The 26585-nt window shown below is 42.1% G+C and overlaps 1 protein-coding gene across 1 annotated transcript in view; it reads right to left on the bottom strand.

The window, feature by feature from the left end:
• Window positions 1-26585, bottom strand: part of SYT16 (synaptotagmin 16) — a 116416-nt gene that overhangs the window by 20114 nt on the left and 69717 nt on the right. Inside the window, exons 2-5 of the mRNA XM_007471703.1 lie at window positions 16082-16294; window positions 10352-10608; window positions 4574-5014; window positions 1566-1755 (exon numbers count right to left, since the gene is read on the bottom strand). Coding sequence (XP_007471765.1) covers window positions 1566-1755; window positions 4574-5014; window positions 10352-10608; window positions 16082-16294 — 1101 coding nt within the window. The remainder of the gene's footprint in view (window positions 1-1565; window positions 1756-4573; window positions 5015-10351; window positions 10609-16081; window positions 16295-26585) is intronic.

Raw genomic sequence — 26585 nt, 5'->3', positions numbered from 1 at the left:
AAAGAGACCGGAAAAGGCTCTGCAGGGAAAGCAGTAAATCCAGATCTTTAGTAAATCCAGAGCTTTTTTTTTTTTTTTAAAAAAAAAAAAAAAAAAAAAAAAAAGCTGTATCTGGAAAAAAGAGTCTAGCCATGCAATTAATATTCAACACCTATTATGGATTTTAAATAACTCTTACCTGGTTCTGAGAGTCGATACAGAATATGGCCTATGACTCTGGTCTCTTCTGTTCTCCAGAGTGCTGGGCTTTCCTTACTAACTTGCTCTAATGCCTTTAACACAGACTGACTAACAAGATACTATTGAACAGAGACATTGTGGGCGGCAGCACAGTTAAAGACTAAAAGGAGTGAGAGCCCAGATTTGGTTGTAGGAGCTGACCTTCTTCTACCAGCTCAGCTGGCTCTTCATGGGATGCCGACATGTGAGGCCGGAGTCCATTGCCTCTTGCAGCCTATCATGTTGTTACTGACTTCGTCCTTATTTCAGTAAGTTTTGGCTGCCTGGGGTGGACACCCTCACTTACGCTCCACTCTACCCACTTCTATTTTACCTTCTTGGACTCAAAAGGCTGGAATTTCAACAGCATTTTCCAGACTCTCTTGCAGCTAGAATTCTAGATATAAATTAGATTCCTCAAATTAGATATAGTTGCACGAGAGCCAGAAGGCAGAAGTGAGGCAGAAACCATCTTCCCACCCTTTCTTAAGCTGTTTGTTGCTTATAAGCAAGATCATTAAAGATGAGCTGATTTTTCAGCAGCATTATTCCAAGGTTCAATCTCCAGCTTCTTGGGTATTGAGAGGCAATTTGGCAGCAGCAGCCACAGCATCTTTATTCTGGCTTCCTGAGCCATGGACGGCAGCTGTGCGAGTATGTCTTGAGCTGCTCTTTCCAGGTGTGATCTCAGAAGCTGCCCTGGTGAGTCAGGCCTGGATTGCCCCACATCTTCCTGTTCCACCTCCTCCACCATCAACCACATAACCACTCACATTTCTTGAACGCTCACTATGTGTCAGGCACTGAATGTTCTACACAAATCATTTTATTTAAACCCCAAAACGACCCATGAGAAAGGTACTATTAATATTCCTTTGTTCCAGATGAGTCTGCTGAGATTCAGAAAAGAGAGGTAAATTGTATAGGATCAGAGCAAAGCTAGCAGGTGAATGAGCAGAGCTGGAATTCGATCCCCAAAACTGCCTGGCTCTAAAGACTGAGCTCTGTCTCTTTAAACGTATTTGAGGACCTGGGACCTATTAGCAGATTTGAATTGTTCATACATGTTATGTTGCTGAAAAGACATCATTCTTTTTCCCCTTTAACGATCTACACGTAGAAGCCAGCCTATTTTGTATCAAGATGCATCCAGATATCGAAGAAGGCTTCAATCTAATTAAACAGAAAGGCATTTGAAAAATCCAGAGGTATCACTTGGTAAAAACGTGTCTAAGTCACACCAAGATCGTCTTTATTGTAAAATCTAGAGAATTGAGATGAAGGCAGACACAGCCTTCTTCCTGCCTCTGGGAAGACCAGAGCTGGGGATACAGGCATGAACTTACCAGGCACTCTGTTAACCGCGAGGTTTCGGAAATGGCTGCCTTTGATCATCTCCACGGATAATCGCCCCGTTGTGGCATTGTATGATAGCCCCACCAGCAGCTCTGGCGCCCCTCCATGCGACAGCGACTGCGTGGATGAAGCGCTGCCACTGTGAGAAACTGCAGATGGGCTGAGCGGAGACTCTCCACTCTGGAGAAGGAGAACAACAAAGGACCCATTGGCCCCACTGCACTCCTCTCCCTTACAGAAAAGCCGATATTATGTTTGGTGAAATTGTGGCCCAGTCTCCACTGCTGCCAAAGATTACTAATGGCGCACTCGGTGTGAATGATAATAGGGCCTGGGGAGCGCAGTTTTGGTCTTTCCTCTCTAAAGACAAAACGGACAAAGATGTTATTACTAGTGTAAATCAAACCCTGGAAGATACATAGAGAGCTAACAGGACACTTAATATAGACCCAAATTTCAATGAGTCTATATGAGACCCATATGGAACCCGTCCACTCCAGGCATGAGTTCTGCTTCTGTGCTCTGCAGCCTCTTGAGGAATGTAGCAATACAGGAGGCATTTTGTCTTCACCAGAAAAGAAATGACCACTGGCCGTCTACCACCCCATAGAACATTTGGCCCCTGGTTCTGCTTTTTCAGGTTATCAGGAATATGGCAGATGCTACATTTTTTCTTCCTAAGGAGATGAATTATATTGAATGTGAACACTTTTACAACTGTTTAGTGAGGAAGCTGACACATGGACTGTGCATCTTAGAGACCTTGCAGGTACCAGGGGAGCCCACACTTTGTGTCATGTATTCATGCATGTGCTTCTCTAAAGCACCCACCTCTATGCACCAGACACACTGGGAGGAGGAAAGCAAAGTAGATCAGGACGTTGACTCTCACTCAAGGAGCATGAGTGGGAGTGGACCCTGAGGGGCAGGTCAGCCAGCCTCCCGGTCCCACAACTGCTCCAACCTTTCTTCTCAACATCTGCAATCATTTCCTAAGACTTCTTATCAGGAACCCCAATAAATAAATGCATTGAAAGAAATTAAATATTCTTCACATCTTAGGAAACTACCCTGTTTACCAAGCCATGGACATCCCTGTAGAGCCCATGGAGGCTTTCATAGAACACAACTTGTAAACTACAGGGCTAGGTGGTTTTGATAGATGCCTTATAGCCCCTGCTGTCTGGATGATGATAACCCAACAGTGAAATATTTGCCTAGTTTGGGGTGAGGGCCACCCCCTCCCCTGGGCTTGTGCAGAAGCGTCCACTGTGGCACCTGTCACTGCACAGCTTGCCTCTCGCATCAAATTCTCAACCTTATAAATCCACAGGGCATGGCCCAGTGTGTAGCTTATAATCATGCTCAACAAATAACTGGTGAACGGGGAATTTTTACCTTCAAGGTTCTTTCACACTGGCTCATTTCCCCCACTCAACTCTGTGCCCCCAGCACAGGGCCCAGGGCCCGGCACAGAGAAACAGGGGTGTAATAATACCTATCCTTATGCTTTATGGTGCAGGATTCCTCTGACCTCCTGTGGCTTCTGTCTCCCAGGATTTCAGAAACACTCTACTCAGAGCTTAAGAAAAAAGAGGGATTTGAACAGAGATGAGACATGATCTGGCTTATGTTTTAAAAGGCTCTTTCTGGCCCCAGTGTTGGGAATAGTCTATAGAGGGCAAAGGCGGAAGCACGGAGATGACTAGGAGGCCATTTCAGTAATCCAGCCGAGAGTCAGGCTCTGGTTAGATTTTCAAGATAGAGCCAGTAGGATTTCAGGTGGAAAGGAGAGAAGTCACAAGTGACTTTTAAGATTTTTGACCTGAGCAATTAAATGCACAAGATTGCCTTTAACCAAGATGGAAAGGCTGCAGGTAAAATAGATTTAGTGAGGCAAAAATCAGGATTTCGAGTCTGGAGATATGAATTTTGAGACATCTATTAAAAATGTAAGTGGCTGGATCTCCCATCAGTGCACTCTGGACTTTCCGGCTCCTTTCCCCTTCCTCAGACAAGTCAAGCTCTTTCCCACCTCCTGATGTCTGCATATGCCAGCCCCTCTGTCTGGAATCCCCGTCCTCCACATGGCACCCAGTCTGGCTCCCTCGATTCCTTGAGTTCTCTCGTATTACCACCTGAAAGATACTTTCTCTGACCTTCTAAAGCAGCAGCAGCCTCTGCCTCTCTCTCTTTGCCTACCCCAGTTTGTCTTTTGTCACCCTCCTCCACCAGATTGTACGCTCCATGAGGGCATCACCTGTTTTGTTCTTTCCTGCATCCCCTCTGCCTATACGGCACCTGACATATAACTGGTACTCAGCAAACATTTTGGAATGGATGACTGATTTGTCCAATAGCCCAAGATAGTTACCCGATCTTTTATGTGATTTTTAAAAGGAGATCCTCACACTGGATGACATATAACCCACGGGAAGAGAGGTTACCCATCTTGTAGACATAAAAGCTGTGCTGTATTATTTTGCAATCTGAGGGACACAGAGGACGGGGCATGTGGGAGAAGCCCAGTCATATAAATGGAAGGTCTTAGAAGTGGCTGGAGTTCAGGGCTTCCTATGCAGCCTATGTAGGCATACCTGTTAAGGACCTCACCTTGAAAGTCCCATCATCTCTGAGATGCATCATGATGCATGCTGGGGTCAGGGCAGGGGGATGGGTGGTAGGACCATTTATCAGCTAACGAGAAGGCCAAAAAACCTCTCCCAGTTTCCCCGTGCCCTCCTTCACAATGCTGCTGTCATTTCCTAAAATGGACAGGGAACACATCCATCAGGTTATAGCGACTATGGGCACACACAAAAAAAGAAAACCCACTGTACCGTGAAGTGCCGATCATGTCTCAGAAGGATGAGGAGAGCCAAATGGAAAATTAAATTAAGGTGTTTGAATTCACGGGCTGAATATACTAAATCAAGGGCTGACAATTCCAGATCCTCAAACGTAGCGCATCATTAGCAGCACCATTTAACATACTCACAATGATATTACTTGTTGGCTCCAGAATCAGAGTCACTTTCATTTCCCCTTCTTGGTGCAGGTGGCTGAGATAGAAGAGCCTCTCGCCCATCATTCTCTCCCAGGTCATCTTGCGGGTGGCGTACAGGCGGAAGCGGACAGCACAAGCAGCCACATCTCTGGGCTCCAGCTTGGCGAAGGTGACTTTCTCCTTGAAGACGGGGTTGGGCCCTCTCTGTATGTTCGTCCTGCCCCTCTGTTTCTTACTGGGCAGCAGCACGACATGCACTTGCCAAGAGTTGATGCCACTTCGGTCCTTATCTGGGAGGCCCTGTGCTCTTATGATGGTCACTGTGAGCTTCTGGCTGGCAGCTCTATATTCAAAGATGACATCCAGGCCACCACATTTTGAGATGGGCTCCAGGACCCCAGATGGCACTTGAAAATTGGTTCCATCCTGTTCCTGTTGCAGACAGAGGGAAAGATTAGGAATGGAACAATGCCTAATACGTCGTGGAAAGATGGTGCCCCTCTATGCTTCTTCAGAACCTCATTCTTTTGGACTGTTCCCATATATCCCTAAACATTAGAAAGGTCTGTTTCCTGGTCTCTCTCTCCACTGGACTGTGAACTCTTTGAGGGTCCAGCACTGGGCACATGGTGCCCATGAATGGATGCTTTTGGAATGAATGAACAAAGCTTTTATATTTTGCAAAGTGCTTTCCTCTACACTGCCTCTCAAAAAAGCACAATTGACCACTATCATTGAAACCAACTGAGATACTAAGTCTAAAACTAGTCAGTTATGCAACTGCCAAAAGGTAACTTCCTCAAGTCCCCAGGAGAAATGGTTCAGCCTGGGCCTGTGCTCTCTGAGCCAGGACCTCCTGCAGATAAGGATCCTAATGGGGGTCACAGACAGGTGATCCTTCAGTAGATTTTCAATCTACGTGGCAGAAAATGTTCAGGGCAGAGCTTCTCAAACACCCGAGTGGACTTGAATCATCTGGGAATTCTGATTCAGTAGGACTGGGGTCAGGCCTGAGATTCTGCATTTCTCAGGCCACAAGGATGTCTCAGCTGGACTCAAATCACTCTTAGAGTAGCAAGTGTTTAAGAAGGTATCCTAAACCTGGAGACAGAACACCTGGGTTGAAATCATAACTCTACCACTGACTAGCTTTTTGGCCATGGCCAAACAGGCCAGTCTCTCTGTACTCCAGCTGAAAAATGAGCATCAAGGTACCTGCTTGATAGAGTGTTGTTGTGAGGTTTTAATAGATGTGGGAAAATACCCGGCTCAGACCAGCCTCCATAGATATCTATTCCCATCACTGGACTGATACTACTTATTTTCAAACACAGCCCCTCATTATGAAATACACTTTTAGACAGCAGTTCACCTCAGCCAGTCAGATCCAATGACCTCCCTGAGAAAACTGAGCTGAACTACATTTACTTTACTATAATGAACCACCCTCTAATAAACTATTACTAATGTCAACATAATTTGATTTTTTTCCTCTGAAGGCATGCCTCTTACTCATAACTAAACTTTGGTTTGATTCTTATTGTAAATCAGAAGCAGTTCTTCTTTATGTAACTGAACACCAACTTTGCTAATTCAAAGAACTCTTTATTTTTAAAAATATAATGATACCCTTCAAAAATGCATGTTCATCAATGAAACTTTCCCATAGATCTAGGTGAAAGTGCATGGTTCTCTGGAATGAGATGTGCTTAGGAATCCCAGGTCCATCACTTACAACCTTTAGGACATTGGGCAAATTATTTAATCCTTCTCACTTTCTGTTTTCCTCAACAGCAAAAGGGGGAGGATACCTACTTTATAAGGTTGTTGTGAAAATTAAAGGACTTGACACATAGTAGACATCTAATAATTGCCCTCTCTTTTAAGATTCACATTGATCTACCAAGAAAATTTAGGCTTCTTGCAAAATAAGGGAAGCTTTTTACATCCTTTCCTCTGAGCATGCATTCATGTGTGAGTGTTTCTATTCAGAGGTACTTAGTTTCAAGTGATAAAAGTGGTTGCTATAGAGACTTCTGAATACAACTGACTAGTGTAGATATAATATTAGAAGCAAGTCTCCAAGGCGTTAGGTTAACTCAAAAATCAAGTCATAGTCTTCCGTTCAAACTCCCATCTATTTTAGCCTACCTTTGGTCATCTCTATATTGCTTGCTGGACCATAAGTAGTAACAGCTAACATCCACTAAGCCCTCCCTTATGCCAGGTACCACAATAAACCCTTTATGGACTGTAAAAGCCCACTCTTACGCACTTCAGAACTCCTTGGCCTCCCCTCCTGTTCCATTTTCCCCTACAGGCTGTCTGGGCTCTAAGTGGCTTCTCCCTGGCACAATCCAACAAAGTCTTGCCTCCCTCCCATGCAAGGTAACTCTCAGCTCCCACCACAGGCCTCTCCTTTGATGTCAAGGCTTGGAAATTTACAGAATCCTGCTTGGTACTCATGTATATAAAGTCCATAGTCGGGGGGCGGGGTGGGTGGTGTTAATGCCCCGTGCAATAAATTTTTCTCCCCTTGGACAGATGGCCTGAGACTAGTTTATACAGTTTCTTAGGGTATGGTTCCACAAGAGCAAGCCATGAGTCACAATTAGTGGTAGCCAACTCCATTAGACATTCTCATACCGGCTCTCCCTTCCCTGCCTCACTCTCCTCGTCCCTCACTCTTGTCGCCGGGAATTGCATGTCCTAACAAAGTAGGCTCTGCTTTTGGGAAATCCAGCTAAGAAACATCTTTTCAGACATTCACATTAACCTAATGAGGTAGGTATTTCAATATCTTCATTTTATGGGAGAGGAAACTAAGGTTTAGAATGGCTAAATAACTTAACTCCTTGCCCCCAGTATCATATGCCCAGCCAGAATTACCCAGGATTTGCTAGTATTAATGCTCAAAGTCCCAAGCTTTACGGGGAACCATGATGTCTACCTTATTCCCCCACAAACCTTTCACCCTAGCTATTTATAAGTATAGTAAGTGTGTGAGATGAAGAGGGAATAAGATGGACACATCTTATTGGAAGTTGGGAGTTGGAAACACACACTACTTTGAATTTCATATCCTTTTAGGCCCCTGCTCTTGATATTAACTAACAGTTCCTAGTTTTGTCATCAACTTCAATGCCAAATAAAATATCCTAGTTAATGAGCATCTTCCCACTTATCTATCAGGCTCTCTGTTCAGATAAATGCTCACTCCATCTGCAGGTTTGTGGTGAAGTCCTGGGGAAAGGGTCTGAAATAACTGTCCTACGAAACTTGAATCAGACACTGCTCCAGGCAATGGCCAGGCTCTGGATGGGGACAATCTAGGCTGTGGTCCGTGAAAACTGGGCTTTGTGGCCCCTTCCTGGGCTGATCTGAGATCAAGATTTGTGAAGGCTGATATTTTTATAGCAATTAATTATTTCAACATACTCTACCTATCACCAGGCAACTAAAGGCGCTCCTCTTGTGGGTACTGTTAATACCACTAATCCATCTGACCTTCCTGCAAGGCAAAAATCTCTTCATTTTTATCCCCATTTGGCAGATTTTAATTAACTTCTCAAGGCCAATCAGTTAATCAGTGGAAAGCGGAGATGAAAAGTGGGACAGCTGCCTCTCTGTGCACTCAAAATCACCAGCCGCCCTCCCATCGTCTTCCCTGCCAAGCCTTAGGTCTGCAGGAAAAAGTCGACAGCCTTTTCCAGCAGAGAAGAGCAGTGCTTGCAAACCCATCAGCCTAACAGGTAGTCACACTGCATGACCAGTTCCCTTTTGAGGCAAAATAAATGATTCCTTTAGCTCTCATATCCTGGGTTTTTCTTTAAGATGGGAATACTTGTGCCACATTGTCAAAACCCATGAAGATATAAAGATTTTCTATCAAACTGAAAGGCTTTCTGTTTTAGCAAGATAGTGTTAATGTCATCTGTGTGGCCCAAAGTAAACAGACCCACAGTGTGTTCCCGATGCCAGATACGCAGGGGAAGACAGGCTTCTTAATACAGCTAAGAGGCAAATAAATCAATTCTTAAAAGGCGAGCTAAGCCTGCAAAGCAGGCATTTACGGGAACTGCCTCCGAGCTGCATCTGAGGTTCTACTGTAGGAGCACCAAATTACAGTTTTTGTCTCAAAATAGATAGGAGGTTGAATGGAGCACACAGAGATGTCTGGGTATTTTTGGAGTCTGAGACCATTTAGTGCCCTCAACACCAAATCTTCTACTAAAGTTCCATGAGGCAGGCAAATGGGAGGTTACCTGGAGAAAGCAATTCCAAGGCTAATGGTACAGTTATCAAGGGGAGAGACTGTCAATAGGCAGGTAAACAGCTCTCTTTTGTTTTTGTGGCGAGAGAGCCAAAAAGAATAGTAGTTTTAAACATTAAATGTTAGTGTGTGGGATGTGATATGACTCTTGGCAGTAAACTGGTAGGGAAGCACAATTTTTTTTACAAAATGTATAAGGTTGATAGCTTTGAGGGTCTCTGTATGAAGGTTTGCTTTTAACCAGCCACAAGCCACCTATCTGTGTTGCCATTTCCGGTCCTCAGCAGTAACACAACACCCAGGCACACATGCACCTGTGCCATCTCCTTATGCGCTCTCTACATGCCCCAGTGCCTTAGCAGTCAGGCTTTGAAACATAACTATCTGTGATTATTTTTCTTCTCCTTGATTTGGAGAAGCATTTGAGCATTTGGTGTTTATGACAGTCCAGGTCCTAATAAGAGATGCGTCCTGTTTATTTTCTCAGTCAGACTGATGCTAACAAAATCCATCCACCCTTCTCATTCCTCTATTCGCACAAATTAAAGTTTCATATAGTTACATGACTTATTTCATCAAAATTAATTTCAAAGTAGGTATTAGACACCATTATTTAACATCTCTTAATGTCACAGAATCATAATCAGAGGGGTCTAGCTAATAAAGAATAACCATAAGTGCCTGTAAGATAAAACAATGTTTGCAAATTCTTATCACGGTGCCTGACACATAGTAATTGCTCAAAAATGGTAGTTTCTATCATCTTCACCTCCAGTCAAACTTCTGGATGTTTAGGCGTATTCGAGAGTAAGTTTCAATTGAAAAAGAAATTTAGACGACGCATCTTTTATCAGAGATTTATCCAAAAAGCAAAGTCAATGGCCAAAGGGTCATGATAGACTAATGCCATAGCCTAGATCTTCAATTCAATTCGGAGCTAACAAATATGCTCATACTGCAAGATCTTCCTCATAATATCTTGTATAATTTCATTTGCAGGGGCACTGTATTTTAGTTTCATTTTCGAATAATTCTCACATTCAAAGAATCATAACTCAAGATTTGGTGTAAATAAAAATAAACTCTATTTAATTGAAACCATGAAGGAAATAATCCAGTCTCCCTAAAGAACTAAAAACCCGTTATATAAAAAAAAAAGAAACCTGATTGTTGCTGGGTTCTTTCTGCCACCATGCTTCTTTTTATTTTTCCATTTTGATAGATTCCACTTATATATGATTCTTTTATTGGCACACATAAGGGCTGGGCCTTGGTCATCTGAACAAAAAATATATTTCCATTAAAGGCTCTTAAGGTGTTTGTTCTTCAAAGCAATGCTTCCTTCTTTTGGAGAAATTTTTTCCTGAGGGATGGAGGAGGGGAGATAGAAGGGGGAGGAAGGAAAAGGGGGAAGGGAGAGGGGAGGGGAAGGAGAACGACCAACCAGAGAGCACACAATACTCAAGCAAGAAAAAAATGGAAAACAAACAACTTGCCTCTGGACTCCACACGGAGGAGCTGTCAGTGGCATAGGAATCTTCAAATCTCCGGTTATTAAAAGCTGTCTCCATCTCCAAGCTGCCCTGTGTGGACTGCCGGCTGAGGCTGCGGACCACGCTGGTCTCTTGGGGAGATGCGCCATGGTGCCTGGTGTCCCCCACCTCACAAGGGGACTGTGAGTGGGCAGAGACGGGGTCATCTTCACCATAAGACAGATTCTCAGAATAAGTCAGTTGGCTGGCTCCATCCAAACCTAAATTTGCAAAAAGGAAACTCTTTCAAATATGTTATCATGTTTCACCTTTTTATCTAGAGAAAATGAGCAGTAGCAACGTAGCAACTACATCAATCAAGTCTGCAAAAACAAACTCACTAAACAACACCTGCAGAAACATACTTTCATCTATATGGTAGATAAATTTGGTCCATAAAATCGAAACCCATTAGTTCATTATGTAGGGTACAAGAAGGTTTAATGCTTTATAATAATATGAGTATAAAGGATGAGTATTACGTGGATAAAATAAACACATTAGCATTTGGTTGGAGCTAATGACCACAAGACCTTCGGGATGAATCTAGAAAGCAAGAATAGTAATCAGCTATAGAGATCATATGTTTTCCTGGCTTTACCATTCTTCCGTCTCTCTTCCACGTTCACCATATCACCCTCTGCTCAAAAGGCTTCAGTGGTTCTCTCAAGCAAAAAGTTCTCTACTTAATCCATGGAAAGAACACTGGACTTGGATTCATATGATCTGAGTTTAAATCCTAGCTCTGCATTAAGAACTTGAACAACATTTGAACTGCCTTAACCTCTGTTTTCTTATCTATAAAATGATGATAAAAGCCATCAGAGAGTCACTGTGGACACGTGAAATAATATCTGCCTGGCAACCACCAGCCCTCCCTTAAATTTTAGCCTTGCTTACCTGTCTGGCCTCAGCCAACCCAGCAAATCCCATTTGCTACTACCTCCCAGCTCACAGACACCTGTGGTCTCACAGGTCCATGAAAATGTTAGCTGTGTATTTTGGTTCACAGCGGTCCTCAAGCCCTCGCTCCTGTCCTTTCCTTCCTGTCCATCCAAAGCCCCGACAACTCCTGAATCTTCCCTGACTCCTTCAGGCTCAGTGTCTTTCTCAGGCTTCGTGTCATCCTATTCTCTTTCTCTTCATCCCCTTCCTCTTCCTCAGTGTCCAGGTTACCCTCAGATAATAAGGAAAAACTGACAGGGTCTCCCTAAGCAACAGCTTTCACCCTAACTTGCTTCCACATCCAGAGAGTAGCCAACAATGTCATAACTCTTGGGCCTCTACTCTTCTCCAGTGGGCCCCATCCCAGGATGATAGAAAATTAGAAATATAGACAGGATTAGTGAGGATGACAAAGTATATATGGTAAATCCAGCTCTTATTTACACACTGTATGATAGCAATTGCTCCCATAGTTGGTCTTAAAATCCGAGCTAAAACATAACGTCCTTGAAGGCGCTAAGCCACATCTGTATACTGCATAGTCTTTATCTACCAGTGGGTTTTACTAAATCTCAAATAACTTTAAAGGCTCGCAGATAAAAAATATTTGAAACAGCCAGGTGTGCAGCAATATCGAGTGGTGGTGACAGTGGTTTAGCAGACAATATATGACCCACCTACAATAAACACCCAAATTTTAAAATACGTTATCACGCTATGCAGACCATATAAAAACATCTTTGGGAAGACTTGGTTTTCAGGGCACAACTTCAGACTCCTGATTTGGGATTTTGCCAAACCATGGCAAGCCACTGAGGTGTTCCCCATCTGCCCTGTTATTCTTAATAATTCACTTCGGGCCTCTTGGAAGCTGTGTCATAGGGCACCTAACATCTTTACATTCACATTTTCCGTTATTTGGCAAACACCCTTAAAAATGGCCACAGAAAATGACAGAACGAGGGATATTCCATATGCAAAAACCGCATAACACAAAGCAGAATTTTCTTCTCAGGCTCTAATCAGTCCATCCATTCCTCACATACACAAACACTGAAATGTCCTATTAAACAGTGGGTCATCCATCCACATGTGTAGCACCCAGCAGGATCTCAGCACAAAATCTAACTTTGCCAAGAAATTACCCCCATAAAATTGTCTCATGACTTCAACTCCTACGGTGATAATACTTAGATCAGTAATAATGGAATTTTCAAAAGCTACATTAAAGCCTTGAAAAGCTATTCATAACTGAAAAACATAAGAACTATATTAATGTAACAAACCATTTTCCTTGACAGACAAGCAAGGAATGAGTTAGAAAGGCAAATCTGGGGGACAAGTCAAGTTGCAAGGAGGGGGAAGGGGAAAGGTGATTCACTGTTACATAAAGCAGTCTTCCTGTGCTTTAAGTTAAAGAAGGTCATGTCACCTTAAACACATATGGAAAAGTAATTGCCTGCTGTCGAGAAATGTATCCTGGCTTCTTAGAAATTACAGGACATAAGTATGTCACATCAACCATATTTATTTTAGTAGAGGAACGTTTTTAGTTCATATCCCATTTTGATGGAGTGTAAACCTATTATCCAATTACTTTCTTTCTACTCCCAGACCCCTCCCTCCATCACCCATATACCAATACTTTTTCTAACCATCTGTGATGATCAGTTTTATGTGTCAACTTGGCTACAGGCCTCAATTATTCAATCAAACAGTAATTTAGGAGTTACTGTGAAGGCATGTTGTAGGTGTAATTAAAGCCCTTAAGCAACTGACTTTCAGTAGAGGGGATTGTACTACATAATCAGTCCATTGAAAGGCCTTAAGAGGAGAACTGAGGCATCCCTGAAGGAGAAGCAATTTCATCTATGGACTGAAGCTTCATCTCCTTCCTCAGAGTTTCAGCCTATCCTTCCCAGCAGCCTGTCCTGTGGATTTCAGAGCTGCGTATTCCAGTGGCCTACACAGCCCCTACAATCGCATAAGTCACATTTTTGCAATAAATCTCTTGAAATATTTTATATATATATATATATATATCTCACCCTGAAATCCCCTTCATATCTGATTGATACAATCTTGCTTGATACACCATAAAATCTTGCTTGATACACCATCCTAAACAAAAGTGAGCACAGATTCAGGGGATAATTGACCTGTTTTAAATGACACCAGGAAGGTAAGGACTAGCTTCTATGAAACACCCTAAGAACTAAATATTTCACAAGCAAAAGTAAGGCTTTGCTCAAAACAAACAAACAAAAAGCCCAATAAGTGGGCTATTATTCTGCAGCCCACCTTTCGTGCATAAAGACCTCATGCACAACTTCTGATTCAGATCACTTGGCTCAAACCCTCTTTGACATTATCAGGAATACAGGGACAATTAATGCACAATAACCCTAAATCAGATATGTGAGACAGGAGAGAACTTGCCTGGAATATGAAGATTTTTTTACATGGGTTTGGACCTTGAATTTCACTGGTCCAACATTTTGAATGCATTTTTTTTTTTTTTTTTTTTTTTTTTTTTTTTGTGATATGTGGGCCTCTCACTGTCGTGGCCTCTCCCGTCGCCGGACGCGCAAGCTCAGCGCCCATGGCCCACGGGCCCAGCCGCTCCGCGGCACGTGGGATCTTCCCAGACCAGGGCACGAACCCGTGTCCCCTGCATCGGCAGGCGGACTCTCAACCACTGCGCCACCAGGGAAGCCCTTGAATGCATTTTTTAAGTGAAACAATTGTCTACAATTAAATTTGATCTTAGAAAATTGTGTTTAAGGTAGAGGGAAAAATAGCTAAATAGATAGAGAATAGGCACCAAAAAACAAATCCTCTCTGGGCATGCTTAATCTTTTCCTTATTCTTTACTGCTGATGCAAATTCATTGATCTAAAGATGAACAAAAAAAAAAAAGGACACAGAAAAAAAAAATCATGCAATAAAAATTACATTAACATTTCCATGGCATTTGATAACCTAAAATTTAGCACACAGTTAATCATTCCTATGAAAATCCTGATGATTTTCTTCCAAATCTACAGGTAATTCATTTAATGTAGTGGACTTTTTCCTCCGTCCGATAGAGAAAAATTCAGCCTTTCTATCACCATCTGTCAAAAACTTCAGAATTGCACCAGTTACGACAAAAGTTGTTGCTAATTCCAGGAAGGGTGAGGGCTAGAGTATTTGTCAGAACTCTCAGAACAGCAGCCATTTGTATAAGTCAAAATCTAGACACTTGGGCTTCTGGGAAATGGGGCCATTAGCTTTAGAATTAAACAAGCTACTCATAGGGGATCAACTGCTATTAACTTTCATTAGCTAACATTTGCCGTCTCAGTGGAGAGAGAGGAATGCTGTGATGTAACAGCAGAGAAAAAGAAAACAGGAGAGGGGGTGAGGAGATGACAGAAGGCCATTAGCTACTGCTACTATGCTTTGATTACATCCGGAGTTTATCTCCTGGCTTACCTGGGGCTAAAAAGAAGAGCAGTAAAATGTTACGTAGGCCCATGCCAATAAGTAAAATTACATGATGGTCAGCAAATTATTATATTCCTGCTGAAAAATAGGGTTCTTTTTATTAATTTTCCTTTTTTCCCCCTTTGTTCTTTTTCTGCCTGCCTCATCCACATCACCAAATCAGAAATTTCTTCTCTGTTATCTTCTCTCAATTCTGTGCTCTCCTTTTTGTCTTTCTACTACTAAGTGTTGAAAAACAAGGAAGATCAACTATGCCCCCATTGGTTGGATGGACCACAGGTCCAGTGGAAAGAAGATTAGAGAACCCAGTTCATTTAGACCAGGTCACTACAGTGGACAGTATGACATTTTCTCTGGCTTTTTACCAAATACACTTCACAGACCCTTCCCTGTTCCAATGTCCTGTGCCTATTCAGGGTTCTGGACATAAAGGAGTTGGAGAGATGCCTGACCTTCGCTGGGGAAAGCACTAAGAAATATCATACTGTTCTCTTCCTAGGTTCTTCTGTGTGCACGGTGGGGAGGGAGAAGCACCCTTGACAAGGCCCACCCGCAGTCACAGGCTGTGCTCACCCTACCTCTGAGTGTCCTCCTCTCCCTTTGTGAAAGGTAAACTTACGATGAAGATGGAGGCTGGCGTCAAACCTGCTCTGACCCATGAATTCTCACATGGGCTGGGGTCCAGAAACTACAGGGAATGAGGGAGGGTGTGCCGGGCATGTGTGGTTTGAAAAAGGTTATTTAATATTATTATAACACATATTTTTATTTGGAAGATAAAACACACCTACTGTTTTAATATTACAAACTATCGAAAGTAAGGCTTCAAAAATCTGAGGTTACATAGATACATGGAAAATAGACTCTACGTTTCCAAATGGGAGGAAAGGCACAGAAGTGCAATGTCAGCAGACAGCTATGTAAAGTTTTTGTCCTCATCAGAAGGCAACAAGATTTTACAAAGCTTGGTAAATACCGTTATAGTCGTTAGTGTTCCAAATGTACAAAGCAGTAACCTACAAGAAAGGAAGGGATTCCACCAGTGGGGGTCAAGACTTTGGCACTTCTGATCCTTTCTCTCTGCAACAAGGCTGCTTGTGAGGTTTGAAGCAGCCCTTTCGCCCTGTCCCAGCCTCTGGGTCCTGCCCTATTTTTCTTTTTCCTCTCTGGACTCTAAGATGCAAGTGCAGTGACTCAAAAACATTCTTACCATTAGACATCCCTGGTCTAGATAAAGGAAAGGTTTGATGCAAAGAATACCTTCGCAGGCAGACACTTCGGTGCTGGCCTCTTCGTGGGTGGAAAGCCAGCGGCTGGGTTTTGCTTCATGCTCCAGGCCTGTCTGCTTTCCTTTCTCAGATGCTCCCGAGCGGAAACTCTGGGACCGGGACACGGAAATCTCAAATTGTTTGATAACCTCCTCATCGCTGTCAGAAGATGTGGGCAGCTTCTCATCAACTCCAAAGTTGTTAACTGGAAGCAAACAAGAGCAATGAGTCTCCTGCGGGGCTCATGAGAAAACAGATAGATAATCCGGAGAGACAGAAGAACATGGCCAATCAGTCTGGATCAAAGCAGACTGAACCTGGGTAGAAAGAATTCAAAGCACTTTTTCTTTTTTGTGATACGTGGGCCTCTCACTGTTGTGGCCTCTCCCGTTGCGGAGCACAGGCTCCGGACGCGCAGGCTCAGCGGCCATGGCTCACGGGCCCAGCCGCTCCGCGGCATGTGGGATCTTCCCGGACCGGGGCACGAACCCGCGTCCCCTGCATCGGCAGGCGGACTCTCAACCACTGCGCCACCAGGGAAGCCCTCAAAGCACTTTTGAAACACAAATTTGAGTCCACAGGAATGAAACAGGAAAAGAAAGCTCAGGAGGGTAATTAGAAGTACACGGCTAGAACCAAGAGAAACCACTGGGACACCCCTGACTAACATAATGAGCCCTCTTGTTGAGCTGGGCATCCTGCTGATTTGTTATGTTGCCGGCATGTGCTCATGACTGTGAACAGGACAGCAATCTGCACCTGTGCCTTATGTGTAGTTCTAGTCAATGATGACGGAAAATACTCCCTTCGCCTCACCTCAGTTATTAAAACATACAGAGCCAAGCCCCACTTCAGAGAAGAGATATTAGCAACTGAGATCTTCCCCAAACTTCCAGTTTTGACAAGTGACACCACACTGTATGGGTTTAAAAAGTTAATAAATAACTAGTTTATACTAGAAATGCCTTTCTCAGCACCAATGACTCAACCCAAACACCCTTTAAATTATTCGTACCACTTTTCCCACCCCAGCACACTGCTCTGGCCTCTTTGTTTCTCCAGCAGGCCGTGATGATGATCAGTTCTGCCCTTGCCTGTGCTGTTCCTTCCACCTGAAACTCCCCCTCCCGCAGGTGTATACCTGGCTGGCTCCTCTCACTACTGAGGTCTCAGCTTGACTGTCACTTCAACCTAAACACTTCTCTGACCATCCTCCTACCTGAAGCAGCTCTGTCCCCAGTACTTACCACCTTTCTTTCTTTCTTTCTTTCTTTCTTTCTTCTCCCCCATAACTTCCATGAAAATAAAGACATCACCTGTTTTGTTAACTGATGTCTCTGTAGTATGTAAAGCAATGCCCGCTGCATAGTAAGTACTTAATAAACACTTGTTAAATGTTGAATAGATTAGTGAATAGCCAGTATTTTCTCCCAAAACCCTGAGCGCTCCTCCCCGCTCCCCAACAACACTCACACATGGTTTCCTGTGCCTGGAATATGCTTTTCCAGCCCCGTCTAGACTCGTCCAGAATCTAGCTCACCATTCAGGTCTCAGCATAGACATCATTTCCTCCAGAGAGTCCTTCCTTGACCCCTTAAAACAAGATTAGGGATTTAAGGCTCCTTCCACATGCTGTAAAATCACTCCCTGTCCTGTCCTGCCAGTGCTCCCTCCAGCTCTGTGGCAGAATTACCTATTTAATTGCCGCCCATTCCACCTAACCTGTACACACCCTGAAGGTAAGGGGCACATCAGACTGCCCACCTTTGCATCCCTCCAGGCACTATCTCTGTGCCAGCCGCGTGGCAGGCTACTCTGTAAACATTTGCTGAATGCGATTTGGAAACGATACATAATGGGGAATTATTTTTTAAAGATTTCCTCTTTCCATCCAAAAGTCACACAGTGGTTCCTGGGAAGGATATGGGTGTTAATTCACAGATGGGTCCTGAAGATCACTTCTGAATCAGAGGCTAAGAAGAAATTAAAAAGCAATATTTTAAGTGAGAGAAAATACTTTAAACACCAGCCTGGCCAAAACATTTATTCTCTGGCTTAAGAGTTGATTTTCCTGAGGCTCTTTGGAAATTAGTAATTATAACAGACTGAATGCTTTTCATGTGCCAGGCGCTGTCCTAAGCACCTTATACATATCTCACACAAAACCCCTATTACTGTTCCCATTTTCCAAGTACGAAAATTGAGGCAGAGAAAAGTCTACAACTGGCTGAAGATCGTACTGCCAGGAACGGGAAGAATCAAGATTTGAATCAAGTCAGTCTGTCTCTAGAGACCACGTTTCTAATCACTCTGCCAGAGAATGGGAGAGAGATGGCAGAAAGAACTCTTATTCTCTGTGCTCGCATTAGCTATCTGAGTCTATGTGGCCAAGTCTCTTAACCTCTCTGACCCTGTTTCTTCATTTGTGGAAGAAATATCTTCACTTTAAATGTCTGGATAATTTTCCAGGTCTTTTCTAGATCTAAATTCTCCGACTCCAAACTTTCTACCTGACAGGCACCAACATTCAATCTGTTTCTCTCTTGTATGGAGCAGCTGATACATGAACATAAGAGCATAATATTGTTTTCAGCTCACTCAATTCTATTGTTGGCTGTGACCAGCCCCATGGTAGGACCTGAAAAGCTAAGTGTTAGAAAAGATTCCATTGCTGTCTCAACAGAATGCCATTACAATGGACAGTCTCCTCGCGTCTCAACGTGCTGGGCATAGTGCTCTGGTATGGGATGGACCATCACATATGGAAGATACCCAGAGACAAACGGGACCAAAACTAAACTCTCTCCACCTTTAGAGTACAGGACCAGCTAAGCACCTGGGAGGTAGTCAGGGAGATACATGCATTGGTGAATTGGCTGGATTAGACATCCATTGGCACTTTTTCCAACTCTGATATTCCATTCCATTTGTATTACTAGGCCAGTTTTAAAAAATGTAAATAGTCAAAAGCCCTCAATTTTAAATTAAGTGAGTTAGTCCATGGGTATTTCCTCATGTATGAAATCAGGAACTAGAATTCATTAATTTACCAGTATGTAGTCCTTGATTTTTTTTTCAGTGAGCCACTGATCATCCACAGAGCACAGATTCTCCTCACTCGAAATAAGAATCATAACAGTAATTATAATGCTTCCCATTTACTAAACATATACTATATGCCAGGCACCTTCTGGGCACTTTGCATATATTATCCCATTTAATCATCACAGCAACACCATGAAGTAGGGATGATTATTATTATTCCCATTTTAGAGACAGGAAACAGAGGCATAGAGAGGTTAAGTGACTTGCCCTAGGCAACAACGTTAGCAAAGTAACAAAGCTGGGACTTGAACATAGAACCTCTGTTCTTAGTCACTGCACATATCATCAAACATCATTGCATCAGGACACCAGAGCCATATGTAGCTTACTTTTCAGAGTGAGGTGAGAGAGGGTTCTACCATTTCCACCCTGAAATCTGCCAGGAGGCTGCTTCCTTTGTGAGAAGAGAAGAGCTGTGGGAAGAAGAGTCAGTCCATGTGAGAGTGAACGCACTCAGGCTGCAGTATAACTGGCCCACTGCTCCTCGTGGGATTATAAATGCAACTGCACATGCTATGCTAAGCCTGAGTCCCCAAGGATCTCAGTGAATTCTCTGTTTAAAAAGGAAACCTACCGTCTCTCCTAAAAACCACTGAGCAGAAACAGAAATCAATAGTGGTGCTATTATAACAATAAAAGCAATCCCATATAAAGCATTTATCATGTTCCAGGCACTGTTCTAGAACCTTACATATGATAACTTATTTACTCCTCACAATAACCCAGTGAAGTCAATACTTTATTATCCCCATTCTGTGGATGGGGAAACCGAGGCACCATGAGGTTAGTAATTTGCCACAGTCATAACAGTTAATAAATAGTGGAACCAAGATTCAAACCCAGGTGGTCTTGCTCCAAAGTCAACATTATTAATGACTACATTATGCTCCCTCTACCATCTGCTTCTTCAAGGAAAAAAATCCAGGTTAAAATCTATACAACTGTGTTTGGTCACTAAGACGATAAAATCACATAAGTTGGGCTAGAAAGGATTTTCATGAGCATCTATCTGTTCCCTCATTTTCACGAAAAGAAACCAAAGCCCAAAGAGGCAAACTGATTTGCCCATGGTTATAACAAGCCAGGACCAAATGGAGGTCTCCAGGTTTCCAGGTCAATGGTTTTGCCACATTATTTTCCAAGCTCTCTCAACTGGTCGGTTATTTTCTCAAATTTAAATTTTGACTCCTACCTTTTTGAAAGATCCCAGCTGCTACTTGCCTTGTATGAGTCTGTGTCAACAACTAAATAGCTGATCTGGATTTCATTCAACATAAATCTTTGAAAATCACAAAGTCTCATCTAAGTTGTAGCACTTATTTCAGACATAAGATAGTACTTTCTGAAACACTGTACAAATACCAAGTTCAAACCCCTTTCAAGATATGCACTTGGGAAAGAGCATGATGGAAATTTGCAATAAAATCTTCACCTCTGGGCTTCCCTGGTGGCGCAGTGGTTGAGAGCCCACCTGCCGATGCAGGAGACACGGGTTCGTGCCCCGGTCTGGAAGGATCCCACATGCCGCGGAGCGGCTAGGCCCGTGAGGCATGGCCACTGAGCCTGCGCGTCCGGAGCCTGTGCTCCGCAGCGGAAGAGGCCGCAACAGTGAGAGGCCCGCGTACCGGGAAAAAAAGAAAAAAGAAAAAAAAAAAAAGTCACCTCTTTATCTAATTAGCTTTTGCTAAAACAACAGAGAAAAAGTTGCACAAATGTCATGGATGTGAATGTATCTTGAAGTTGAGATTGTCCATTTCACTCAATCACAGAACGCAGATCTTAGACACCCCCTCAGTATCTACCACCAAAGAGAAGTCAGACTCTTCTGCAATCTTTCTGATGCATAGCCACCCAGCTCCATCCCTCTGTTCACACACTACTGAGTTGCCACTGTGGGCTTCTTGCACTGGCAGGAAGTTCATGACTTTGACAGAAAAAGAGAGTTATCTGTAGACCCATCAATATCAAGTCTCTACAGCAGTGCCATCGGAATATGCCTCCCTCTGATTTTTAGTGAATTTTTTTTTTCTGGTAAAGAGGGGCAGAGGAAATGCCATCTTCATCTTCCACAATTAAGAGACAGGAAGGCGGGACCCCAGTGCCACAGAAACTGCCTGTCAGTCTAACATCAGTGTAGGCTAGGGTGTTTAAGAGTGCAGAATCTGGAGTCAAGCTACCTCAGTTTGAATCTGGGATCTTCCTTTCACTGGTCTGAGATCTAAGCAAATTCCTTAATCTTTCTGAACTTCAGGGTCCTTATTTTAGTATTCCTTATTTCTTAAAGTTGTTGAGAGGACTAAATGGGATAAACCATGTAAAGGTACTTACATGATAAACCATGTAAAGGTACTCTGACATATGATATGCTAAAAATGTTAACGATTTTTATTATTCCTCATCATGGCAGTGTCCTATGTGGAAACCCTTCTAGGAAGCCTTGCATTTACAGGGAAAGGATGAAAGAAACAAGGGCTGGAATAGGAGAAAATTAAGCTGAAAATGTGGGTTGTATCACCTTCTTTCCCTCACGATACTTTTTCCAAGCCTAGAGGTGGGGCGCTCTGTGAGAGTTGGTAATGCTGTCTGGATGTGGGCAGTGCTCAGCACCTGCTCATTTTGTTGCTTCTTTTAAGGCAACAAAACCACCAACTGGTGATGCAAAGAGAGGATTTCTTAAGCCTGACTGCTGCTATTTTACAGATGGAGAAAGACTTTATACATGATCAGTGAAGATCCAAGCTTATTAATTCCTTCCCACCCACACAGGAGCAATTAGGTGGAGGGAAGCACTGCTCATATCTTATAGATGGTTGTAGAGACAGGCGGGGGTGGGTTGTGCTCGGTGGTATGGTACCTGGGTGCCACTTTTAGCTACAACTGCAGGAATCCCTAATATACCAGATTTCTCAAATACCCATGGCAAATGTCTGCCTAGGGTGGCTGGATAAGGATAGAAATAAGAACAAGAAGTTGGTTAGGGTGAGAGAGGGAGGGTGGGAGGGAGACGCAAGAGGGAGGAGATATGGGGAGATATGTATATGTATAGCTGATTCACTTTGTTATACAGCAGGAACTAACACACCACTGTAAAGCAATAAAGATGTTAAAAAAAAAAGAAAGTTGGTTAAAGTGAAAAAGCAGAAGGGAGGGTCAAAGGTTGACAACTGCCCCTGTCAGATCCTAAAAAAAAATGGTCACATTTTTAGATGCATAATCCAACCATTCTTGGACTCAGGCAGGATAGGAAAAGATTTTTATAAATCATCAGCCTTGATTTTTTTCAGACTATGCTTTGTGGAGGTCTGGGTTTCCACAAAGGAGCTTCAGTGCCACCCACAGTAAAAGTGGAGATGTGGGTAGTTGCACTGAGCAGGTTGAGCTATACACCCTGTACAATCAGGGCTGTTTTGCTTTAAGACAGTTTATATTTTTATAAGATTCTTTTGGGAAAAAAATAAGAGTCCTGACTTTTTTTTTTTAAGTTTGAAAAACACTGATATAACCCAACTCCCTCATTCTACAGAATAGAAACTAAGGCTGAGACTACTAAAGGCACATAACTATATGTCAAGTAGCTAGTTAGTGGCAGAGGAAGGATTACAATCTGGTTCTCCGATGCACACTTGTTTTGTCACCCTACACCTTGTATGAGATGTTTTGACAACTCTATTTCATATATGAACAAGGAGATGGCACTTGTAATAGTTAAATATGACTTAGTCAGATAGAAAATATTTTACTAAAATTAGTAACAGAAAGATCACTACACCAGGGAAAAGTAAGTTACAATATCGAGGATTCCAGTTATGGTAACAGTAGAGTAAGAGACTTGAACTAACCTAATAACAATTATGAATTCATGAAAAAAAATTTAAACCAACCATTTGAAGGCATAGAGAGTGAGCAGGAGCAGGCAGACACTGGAGGGGATCGAATTTTTTTTTTTTTTTTTTTTTTTTTTTTGCGATACCTGGGCCCCTCACTGCCGGGGCCTCTCCCGTTGCGGAGCACAGGCTCCGGACACGCAGGCTCAGCGGCCATGGCGCATGGTCCAAGCCGCTCCGCGGCATGTGGGATCTTCCCGGACCGGGGCACGAACCTGCATTCCCTGCGTCGGCAGGCAGACTCTCAACCACTGCGCCACCAGGGAAGCCCCAAATTATTTTAAAGAAGGAAATTTCACTGGATGAGATCCATGGTTATACTACTTTTCTGCTGAAAGTATTCCTAAGTCTATGAGGCACAGGACATCAAGGACTCAGGCAGAAATCACAAGCCTTATTGACTCGAGGTGTCAGAGGACAGAATTCAAGGCAATCCAGAGAAGCTGGAAATGGAGGAGGAAACCACAGAGAGGGAGCCCCAAAATCTGCATATGAACTTAGCTCAAACACTTGGCTAAAACCTGAACTATGAAAGCATGGGGGAAGAGTCCAAGAAATCTAGAAAAAGTAACAGCTAGAGGGCTAAAAATTTGATTAGACATTTTGGTTTAAGCCTACCTCAGTAGAGACTGAGTTAGGAGATTGAATCTGGCCAAGGTAGAGGGGCTTGGAAGACACCCCAGGTTTTCCATTAAAACTTTAGAAGGGCCAACACTGGAAATAAGACTAAGAGTAAAACTGAAATAAGCCCAGCATAACAAACTATAAAACCAATATAGTCAAAGGAATCAACTAGTAATTTCACTGTGGGCTAAAACAAAAAGCAATATTCTTTATAGGAAGATGAAAGAATCCATTACCTTTACAACATTTCATCCATAATGTCCAGTGCACAATCAAAAGTCACTAGACATACAAAGAAACAGGAAAAATGTGAATCATCAAGGAAAAAAAGCATTCAATTGAAACTAGCCCCACGATGACTCAGATGTTGGATGCAAAACACAACATCTTTAAAGTACCTATTATAAATAAGTTCAAATAATCAAAGGAAAAGGTGATTGTAATGAATATAAATAAGGATAATTTCAGTAGAGAAATGAAAATAATATTTAAAAAACTAAATAAACTTAGAATTGAAAATAAAATCTTCAAAGTTAAAAAATTCAGCCGATTGGTTTTGTAGCAGATTGGAGATGGCCATGAACTTTAAAGGAGCTCAGTAAAAAGTAATCAATCTCAAGAACATAAAACCTTTGGAAAGAAAATAAACAAAACCTCAGTGAACAAGGATAACACGTCAAGTTGTCTGAAATATGTGTAACTGAAGTCCAAGGAGGAAAGAACAAAACAAAAGGACTCTCCCCCATGCTTTCATAGTTCAGGTTTTAGCCAAGTGTTTGAGCTAAGTTCATGTGGAAGAAAAATATTTGAAAAATAATTGCTGAGAATCTCCCAAATTTGGTGAAAAATCAGCGTACAGATTCAAACATTTTAGTAATCTAGTTCAAAAGTTCCACAACTAGGCACATCACCGTCAGCTAGCTGGAAATCAAAGACTAAACAAAATACCTGAAAGTAAGAAGAGAAGGAAAAATGCACTGCATACAGGAAAATAATAATACAAAGAAAACTGTCTTCTCTCAGAGACATTGGAAGCCAGAACACAATAGAATGACATGTTTAAGTACTGAAAGAAAAAAAAGAAAAACTGTCAACGCTGAATTCTGTATCCAGAGAAATCATCCTTCAGAAGGGAATATAAAATAACCACAATTTTATATAAATGAAAAGAGAACTCATCAGACCTGCGTTTCAAGAAATGTTAAAGGAAGTTCTTCAAATGAAAGGGAACTGGCAACAAACTGAATCTCAGATCTAAGGGAAGGAATGAAAAGCAGTAATAGCAAAGGTAAATAGGTGAGTAAATACAAAAAATATTTGATGTTTTCTTCTTTTACTTCTTCCGAAAGATAACTGAAGAAAGTATATATATACTATTGCATGTGGGCAGGGGATTGATAAAGTGTGGAAAAGTAAAACATGAGATATGAATAACACAAAGGAGAGGGGAAGTAAGTGATTTATACTGTTGCAAAGTGGTGTAATGCTGTGACATAAAGCAAAGAGTAAATCTGAACTGGTACAATACTAACTCAAAGTGGAATACGATAAACTAAGGATGTATACATAATTCCTAGGACAGCCATGAAAAAAGAAAATACGTATAGCTAAAAATTTAATAGAGGAATTTAAATTGAATAGTAAAATAATAGGTGATTAACACAAAAGTAAAGCAGTAAGAGCAACAGAAGATGAAAATCAGAGGCAACAAATATCAACAGAAAACAGCAAAATGACATACTTAAACTCAATAATTTCCATACATTAAATGCAAATGAAATATCACATTTGAAAGTAAAGATTGTCAAACTGAATAAACAAGCAAGACCCAATTATGTGATGACCATAAGAGACACACTTTAAATATAAATAGACAGGTTAAAAGTAAAAGGATTAAAAAGATAAGTCATGCAAACTGTAAGCATAAAGAAGCTGATGCAGTTGTATTAATACCAAAGTAGACTTCAAGACAAGAGTTTTACCAGAGATGAAGGATATTTTATAATGATAAAGTGATCAACTCATCAAGACATAAAAATTCTAAGTGTGTATGAACCTATTAGCAGGGCTTCAAAATACGTGATGGAAAAACTAATGGAACTTAAAGGAGAAACAGACAAATTCAAAGTAAAGATGAAGATTTTCACACCCTCTTCTCTGCAGTTAGTTGATAGAGCAACTAAGAAAAAATCAGTAAGTATACAGATTTATATTATAACTCAACATATAGTTCACTGTGATAATGCGGACTTGAAAAGAAAGAGCATTCTGCAGTTTTGGGGTACAGAGTTCTATGAATGTCAAATAATACCAATACCTACATAACTCTTACAGAAAGTAGAGGAAGAGAGAACATTTCTCAACTCATTTTATGAGGCCAGCATAATCCTAATAAAAACACCTGACAGGGCTTCCCTGGTGGCGCAGTGCTTGAGGGTCCGCCTGCCGATGCAGGAGACGCGGGTTCGTGCCCCGTTTCGGGAGGATCCCACATGCCGCGGAGCGGCTGGGCCCGTGAGCCATGGCCGCTGGGCCTGCGCGTCCGGAGCCTGTGCTCCGCAAATGGGAGAGGCCACAACAGTGAGAGGCCCGCATAACGCAAGGGAAAAAAAAAAAAAAAAAAAACACCTGACAATGACATCACAAAAATAGAAAATTATACACCTATATCCCATATATCATAGTTACAAAAATCCTTAGCAAAACATTAGCAAATGAAATCCAGTAATGTATTAAAAGGATCATATATTATGGCCACATAAGGTTTATCCTAGAAATGCAAAGTCGGTTTAAAATACTAAAATCAATTGATATAATTCATCAAATTAACACTATAAAAAAAACCCAATCGTTTCAATAGGCACACAAAAAGTAAGAGTATCC

Source organism: Lipotes vexillifer, unplaced genomic scaffold (assembly GCF_000442215.2).
Source record: "Lipotes vexillifer unplaced genomic scaffold, Lipotes_vexillifer_v1.1 scaffold531, whole genome shotgun sequence".
NCBI classification, from domain to species: Eukaryota; Metazoa; Chordata; class Mammalia; order Artiodactyla; family Lipotidae; genus Lipotes; species Lipotes vexillifer.
Note: the sequence above shows the minus strand (reverse complement) of the source record. Positions and strands in the feature narration are given on the sequence as shown.